General features: G+C 34.0%; 1 protein-coding gene across 1 annotated transcript in view; it reads left to right on the forward strand.

The window, feature by feature from the left end:
* Positions 1-7,943, forward strand: part of CYLC1 (cylicin 1) — a 46,933-nt gene extending 38,990 nt beyond the window's left edge. Inside the window, exons 3-5 of the mRNA XM_088834277.1 lie at positions 2,630-2,670; positions 4,462-4,580; positions 6,261-7,943. Of these exons, the coding sequence (XP_088690403.1) occupies positions 2,630-2,670; positions 4,462-4,580; positions 6,261-7,943 (1,843 nt within the window). The remainder of the gene's footprint in view (positions 1-2,629; positions 2,671-4,461; positions 4,581-6,260) is intronic.
* The last annotated feature ends 844 nt before the right edge of the window (positions 7,944-8,787 follow it).

Consider the following 8,787-nt stretch of genomic DNA (forward strand, 5'->3'; position numbering starts at 1 on the left):
AACTTCCCAGACCAGGGATCAAACCTGTGTCTCCTGCTTTGGCAGACAAATTCTTACTTACTGGACACCATTTGCTTTTAATGTAATCGCTTTATGTTTGGATTTACATCTATCATTTTAGTTTTATTATTTGTCCCATGGTTTTGTTATTTATCCTTTATTGCTTTCCTTTATATTAATCAAACATTTAAATTAAATTTCCTTCTCTATTATTTTATTTATACACTTTTCGTTATTCTTTAGTGGTTATGTTTTAATTTATAGAGGTATATCACAAATTAGTATCTTTACAACTCCCGGAGAATCAAGCTTCTTATAACACCTTAACTCCAATTATTTCACCAGTCTTTTTTACCACTATAAATTTTGTATTTAAATTTGTAAATTTTATTTTAAACTTACCAGATTATCATTATTATGTGTAAATACTTATTATTCATGTTCTGCACCCAAATATGTGCTGTCTTATGCTCTTTATTTTATCTTAAGTATGTATTATCTTAGATCATTTCCTTCTACCTGAAGAATTCTTACCTGAATTTGTTTTAGTACTTTCTGCTAGCCATACAACTCTCACAAATTTTTTTATTTTAATATAAAAGCAATGTCTTTATTTCACACTCACTTTTGAAAAATATTTGTGCTGTGATAAAAATCTTAAATTGTCAGGGTTTTTTTTGTTGTTGTTGTTTTTGTTTTTTTAGAACTAAATATGCCTTCCATTCTCTTCTGGCTTCTGTCACTAATTTTCCCCTTCATTTAAAAATATAGGTTCAGATCACCTATGTAACAAAACAGTACGCATACAATAATGTATTGCACTAAAATGTACACTTTGGAATGAATAAAAATTCTCAGGATTTTAACTATATTAAAGCCCTAATGATTTGAAACTGAGGCCACTTGTATACAAGGCAGTGTGTGCTAAGTCACTTCAGTAGTGTCCAACTCTTTGTGACCCTACGGGCCATAGCCTGCAAGACTTCTCTATCCATGGGATTCTCCAGCCAAAAACACTGGCAGAAATCTTCCCAACCCAGAGATCAAACCCACATCTCTTTCATGTCCTGAATTGGCAGACAGGTTCTTTACCACCTGGGAAGCCCATATACAAGGTAGACATGTTGTGATATTTGACTGTTTTCCCATTTCTCATTGTTCCTTGATTGCCTTCTCCAGTGTTTTCCAAAATTAGATGCATGTGCAAGATAATCATTTGGAATGTGTGAACAGGATATTACAGCTTCAATTTATGTATTTTATTTCATCTCTTAAAATTTTCTATCTTAATACATAATTTATAAGATATATTATTACAGAAGAATTTGAATTATCCACACATCACACATATTGAGTCATGCTCAAAATAAAGTTTGAAAAGGATTACTTTAGAGTGTAGCAAAGAAGTCAAAATCAATACAGGTGCAAAGTATTTTTCCCAGAATGTGAAGACAGTGATCCAGCCAGCATTTCAAACTTTCAAACTGGTAAATTTCCAGGATCCCAGGCCATTTAACCTTCTAGATATGCTATAGAATATATGTGGTTTCAATACAGATGAATAGACCATTGATCTAATTTTTTGAAAAAGCAAACATCACAAGCTTGGACTATTTCAGAAATCTATGAAGTTTTCTTTTTCAAGACCATGAATTCATACATAAAACTGAGTGTAATCCATAACTAGAACTGAGTGTCCAAATAACCTGTGAGAGTTTTAAAATAGACTTGATCAATCCACACCTAGAGACTCTGGGTTGCAAAGAGTCGGACACAACTTAGCACACACAAGTACAATCTCAGAATTAGCAATGGTCACAATCTACTGTTCCTGCTAATTAATAAGGAAGTAATACTTAAATAAAATAAAATTATAAAAAGATAAAAAATTTTAAATTAAAAACAAATTATACCATGTGTATCTTTGATAGACAACACAATCATTACAAAATTAAATGAGTACTTTCCAAATGGAAAATACCATGGACCAATTTTCCCATGTGTAGGAGCAACTCAAAATACAGATCAGCACTTATATGTTCCCCTCTCACACGTCATTAGTGGCTTAATTTAAGTACTAAGAATATTAAAAAGTGGTAGGTTGTCTTCAAAATTTATGTAGTGAATTTAGAAGATATATGGTTCATACTGATTTAGATGTTTTCATTAGAAAATTGCAGGGGAACTAATTCTATTTATTGTTCTATATAATTAAATAAGATATTTTACATGTTATAGAATTTTTCAAATTAGTGGGTTTTCTTTGTACTAAGTTAAATTTGTCATTAGTAAGTTTATTTAGATATGCACATAAGATTATATTTCCTTCTCTTTACCAAGTTTTTAAAAATTTATTTATTTATTTTGACTGGAGTGTTTTTATTTCAGTTTTGATCTATAGTCTATTTTTATTCAAGTTTCTGATGAGAAATACAGTCATATACATCTGTAGCTTGATTTAGAGGAAGGGAATGGTGGATTATAGGTAGACAGTCTTAGATAATGGAATTCAGAAAACACTTCAGATTTCTTACAGCATTACTACTAAAGGCATCTTAGTAATAATAGTTGTTATTATTATTATTAGATATAGTACAAATTCAATTAAAACATTTTCTTTTTTAAACAGGCAAGAAATAAACATCAAAACATATGATAATTCCATACCAAGTAAGAATTAAAATTATATTTGAAAATAATTTTAGGGAAAATGACTAATCTCTTCCATTCAATGTGATAAAGTGTAAAAAACCCTGAGTTTTTGTTAAAATCTAAGAGAAGCATGAATATTGGTATGTGTGTGTGTGTTTAAAGTGTTTCTATAGTCAGAAAGAAGAAAGTTGACAGTTCTTGTGTTGAACAGCTAAAACTTTAGGAAATTTCTTAATATATTGAGTTGAAATCCACCTGCACTGCTACAACTTTTATCCATTGATTCTAGTTATTCCCTCAGGAAACAAAGAAGTCTCTGACATTGTAATTAAGAGCATGGACTCTGGAGCCAAACTATCTGTGCTTGAATCTTAACTCTTCTGCTAAATTTATGATTTGGGGGCAAATAATTTAACCTCCCTAGGTGCTTTATTTTTCTACATCTGTAAAATGGAATCAATCATAAATTATATTAACTAATTCAAAGTGTTGCAATGACTAAGAATTGATATATATAAAGTGCTTAAAACACAGTCCAGCATATAGCTAGTACTATGTATGTGTTAGCAGTTGCAGCTATCTTATTACTACTATTACTCCTACTCTTTTATGTAACGGTTTTTTAGATATTTGAATATAATGATCACATTTCTTGTTAATCTCCAGAAGAACTATCTAAACTGTCCCACTTTTCTTCTTTTGATAGCTTCCAGATAGCTTGATCCTCCTGATCACTCTATTCTGGGTGCCCTCAAATGTGTACATGCCCTTTTTTTTCCAATTAATCTTTTTCAATTTATTTATTTTAATTGGAGACTAATTACTTTAAAATACTGTATTGGTTTTGCCATACATTGACATGAATCCGCCATGGGTATACATGTGTTCCCCATCCTGAATCCACCTCCATCCCCATCCCATCCCTCTGGGTCATTCCAGTGCACCAGCCGCGAGTACCCTGTATCATTCATCAAGCCTGGACTAGCGATTTGTTACACATATGATGATATACATGTTTCAAAAACATAACGGTGTCAGAACTGAATGTAGCATTTGGACCTATGGCCCTAATTTATATGGCTTGGGATGTCATTGAGGTTAGAGGAGGAGTAACATAAATACTTAATCAATCAAGACTTTTAACTGATGCTCTGTTAATAGTTATTATGCTATTGTGCTATTAATAGCTATTATGGGGAGTATAGAAGAAGTCATATGCTCTGCAATCTAAACAAAATGACGTGAAGGTAGTGGAGGTGATGGAGATGTTTGGAAAGAAACAGTTAATCTTTATTTTCCATTCCTATTGTTTGATTGTATTACTGTAACTATTATTTTCATTATTTGTTTTAAATTGGAGGATAACTGCTTTACAATGTTGTGTTAGTTTCTGCTATACAGCAACATGAATCAGCTATAAATATACATATACACCTTCCCTATCGAACCTCCCTCCCAATCCCCCATCCCACCCCTTCTGTCATCACAGAACACCGAGGTGAGCTCCCTGTGTTATAGAGCAGCTTCCCATTAGCTATCTATTTTACACGTGGTAGTGTATGTATTGGTTTAATCTAGAAAATAAAATTACAAATGTCATTTTAAACTTAATTTGGTTCTAAATGGAATAATCGATTTTTATTTTTCCTTAACTGACATGCAAATAAACTAAAAAATCTGGGGGGGGGGCTATATTTAGAGTTATAGTTTAGTTTATATTAAACTATATTCATTGCTCAGCAATATTTCAGAACTGATGAAAGTCTGGCTATTAGCTGCAAAATTGTTTCTTATCCTCTCTCATTTCAGTCAGTGAATCAAGCAAAAAATTATGGAATCAACAATATTTCACTATAACATTTCCCAAACCATCCCAGCCAGGTGGAAAAAAGAGACTAAGACCTTCAGAAATACAAATCACAGTTCCTGTGAGTATTGACAAGATCATTTTTAACTAAATATAATATGTTACAATACATACATACAAATAAAATACATAATTTGAATTTTGATACCTTTAAGAGGCAAATATTTTAGGTGTATAGCAGATTGTCCCCAACTGTTTCTGATTGAACTTTTATTTATATGTATTTCTCCATTTCAAAGTCATTTTAAAGCTCATAGGCTAGGTAAGCTGGAGAATCTAATACTGAAACTGGTAGGATATCTCAGGAAATGTTTACCAGCTGCAAAAACATATAAAATTTGAGTCTTAGAATAGGAGCCAATCTTGAGTTTTCAGGGCCTTTACATTTTCTTCAATCTAGCATTCAAATACTAGATACTTGGAGGTTCAAGTTTTCTATTGCTTTTGTAAAATGGAGTTATTCTTACAACTAACCAAAAGAAAAGTTAGCTTACAGAGGTCACCCATAGTGATAGCAAAATATGTTTTAAAAGCACCTCCCAAAGCAGAGCTATAGTCAATGCATTAATTCAAGGCCATTTATTTACATCTATAGAGATCCGAGTTTCATGCTTTTCTGCATGGTCTTCCTTTCATTTCATATAAAAAAGGAAGAAATATAAGAAGTAAATGTAAAATTAGTCTGTGTGGTCACTGTGACAACCAGCCTTGACAAATGTTTGGACAGAAGTAAAAATAAAAATAACAATAATACTCTACTGCTACACTAATTCGGAGAAGGCACTGGCAAGCCACTCCAGTACTCTTGCCTAGAAAATCCCATGGATGGAGAAGCCTGGTAGGCTGCAGTCCATGGGGTCGCTACGAGTCAGACATGACTGAGCGACTTCACTTTCACACATTAGAGAAGGAAATGGCAACCCACTCCAGTGTTCTTGCCTGGAGAATCCCAGGGACGGGGAGCCTGGTGGGCTGCCGTCTATGGGGTCACACAGAGTCGGACACGACTGAAGTGACTTAGCAGCAGCAGCAGCTACACTAATTAATGCAAATAAGACACTTGTTTTATTTTATGTATTTGTTTTCATCAGTGCTTAACAGCAGAGATCTTAGGCTGTCAATTTGGTAAGAAAATCTTGAAAGTAGATGTAGAAATCATGCTAACCCTGAAGTCTACTGAAGAAGGAAATGGCAACCCACTCCAGTGTTCTTGCCTGGAGAATCCCAGGGATGGGGGAGCCTGGTGGGCTGCCATCTATGGGGTCACACAGAGTCGGACACGACTGAAGTGACTTAGCAGCAGCAGCAGCAGCTGAAGTCTACAGAATTGTAAACTATCATAAGAATTCTCATGACACACTTCAAGAGTATCAGCTTATTGTTTTTAAATCTATGTTGGGGCAGAAGGTACACAAAATATTTCAAAATATCTCTCCCATGTACGAGTGCTAAAGGAATTTACTATCTATTGTGAGGCCAGGTCCTGAAATATCATGAATCATTGTGGAACCCCTCTTATCCTAATACGAATCGCTGAAGATATTCTGAGGTTCTTCTTAAATTCATTTTATTTCTAAAATGGAGTTTTCTCACATACACATACAAACACACAGAGAATGTTGAAAAAGAAACAAGACACAATCTAAATAGATGGTCATTGAAAAGCTAGACTATTTGTTTCAATATAAAAAAAAGATATCACTCATTAAAAAAGTCATTATTCTAACCATTTTTTTTCCAGAGACATGACAAAAGAAATTTAGATGAACTTCAGAAGCCAGCTCATATATGGATAAGGCATTCTTTAAGGAAAAAATTTCAAGATCCATCTATTAATTTAACCGTCAGGAGACAGGCCTCATTCAAACATTCTTATACTCATATAACCCATCTTAAAATGGCAGAATCGAAAAAGTGCAAAGATGACAAAAATGGAACAGCTTTGAATAAAATTTCAAAGAAAGATACAGGCCCACATGAAATAGATGAAAAACCTAAAAGAGGAAATAAAGAAGATAAAACTCCATCAAAATCATTACATGAAAGCCAACAATCTAAGAAGTTAAAATCCAAATCAGAAACAAACCCAGAATCCAAATATTCTATACCAATTTCAATAAAGCATCAAAAAAAAGAAAAGAGATATTCAAAAGATTCCAAGGAGATGGATTTTGAATCCATAAGTACAAAGAAGTACTCTAAGAGCTCAAAGAATAATTCTGATGCCATATCAGAGACTTGCTCAAAAAATAGTTCAAATGTGGGTTTAATGATGCATTTAGGAGAGTTGGATGCTGAATCCATGGAATTTGATATGTTGTTAAAGAATTATTCACAGAATAATTCAAAGAAGCCCACAAAGAAGGATGCAAAAAAAGATGCAAAGGGGAAGGGCTCTGATGCTGAATCTGTAGATTCAAAAGATGCAAAGAAAGATGCAAAGAAAGATGCAAAGAAAGATAAGAGGGGTGCAATGAAAGACACCAAGAAGGATGCAAAGAAGGATGCAGAGTCTACTGATGCAGAATCTGGAGACTCGAAGGATGCAAAGAAAGATTCAAAAAAGGGCAAGAAAGATAATAAGAAAAAGGATGACAAGAAAGATGCAGAGTCTACTGATGCAGAATCTGGAGACTCAAAGGATGCAAAAAAAGATTTGAAAAAGGGCAAGAAAGATTCAAAGAAAGATGATAAGAAAAAGGATGCCAAGAAAGATGCAGAGTCTACCGATGCAGAATCTGGAGACTCAAAGGATGCAAAGAATGATTTGAAAAAGGGCAAGAAAGATGATAAGAAAAAAGATGTCAAGAAGGATGTTGTGTCTACTGATGCTGATTCTGAATCTGAAGGGGAGGCAAAAAAGGGTGAAAAAGATTCTAAGAAAGATAAGAAAGATTTAAAGAAAGATGGGAAAAAAAAGTCTGCAATGAAGTCTGAAGAGTCTACTGAAACTGAGTCTGATTGGGAGTCAAAGAAGGTTAAGCGAGATTCAAAGAAAGACACCAAGAAGAGCGCAAAGGACACAGAGTCTAGTGATGCTGAATCTGATGTGTCTTCCAAAATAGGACTAAAGAAGACTGAAATGTTCAAAAGTTCAGATGCTGAATCTGAAGAGTCTCTATTTAAACCTGGGCCTAAAAAGAGAGTTGATGAATCAGATGCCACATCTACAGATTCAAAGAAGGATTCCGTGGAACCAAAAAGAGGAATTAAAATGTCATCCCGGAGGACTACATTCAAAGCAAAAGGGATAAAAATAGGTACAGGTAGAATTCCTCCATCAGGAGAAAGACCACCACTACCTCCTTGTGGGCCTTTACTGCCATCACCTAGAGTCAAACGTCTCTGTCGGTGCCAGATGCCTCCTCCACCTCCAAAGCCAAGATACGCTCCTTTGGTATGTTTGCTCCTGTTTTATTTTTAGAGAAAATTGGATTAAAAAAGAAAGATATATTTTAAGTTTTTAATTCATATTTTCTCTGAAGATTAGTTCTTTTTTACTGGAATATTGACAAGTTTGATACTCACAGATGAGAAAAGATAGAGTACTTCCACGGGACTTAAAAGAGTTGCAAAACAAATGTCAAAAAATTAAGAATAGTATTTAGATTGGAGCAGAGAGAACTGGCTTGGGAGTTAAGAAACTATAATTATTTGTCAGAAGGATCATATTACAAATGTGATTAACTGTCCTATACTTATGAAAGAGCAAAAAGGAAAATGGCTAAAATTTCTAAGGGGCATATTTTAGTAGGATATAAAGATATTTCCTAGGAAGTTGCTGAATATGGTAAAAACTCCACCAAATTCAGACACAGCAAGATGGAAACATAACATACTAGGATTCAGATATGCAAAAAAGAATATTTAATTATTTAATGCTTTAACTGTATTGTTTTGAGTTGTCAGTAGTACTGATAATCAGGGGGGAAGAAACAGTATTTTCAAGGTTGATCCAATCTTTTTGGATCTGTAGATTTAAAGTTTTCTATTTTTCTCCTACAGAGGATCTCCCTTTCAATCCCCCTTCCTTTAAAGCATGCCTGTAAAGGGAAGCTTATTTAAACATCTCACTTTGGATGGAACGTCTTCTCTTCCCATTCTTGTCCTCCCTTGTTGGCTCTCTGATCTTAGGTTGAGGTGTGATTCATTTGCATGTTTTCTGGGCATCAGTCTGTGTTTCCTCTGTTTTCCCACAGTGTTAATTGACTATTCTCAGCATGGTAGGTCTCATGCTCTCTGTCCTGATAAATTCAGAACATCTGTAG

The sequence above is a fragment of the Moschus berezovskii genome, chromosome X, assembly GCF_049115385.1.
Source record: "Moschus berezovskii isolate FMDL1 chromosome X, NW_MosBer_1.0, whole genome shotgun sequence".
NCBI classification, from domain to species: domain Eukaryota; kingdom Metazoa; phylum Chordata; class Mammalia; order Artiodactyla; family Moschidae; genus Moschus; species Moschus berezovskii.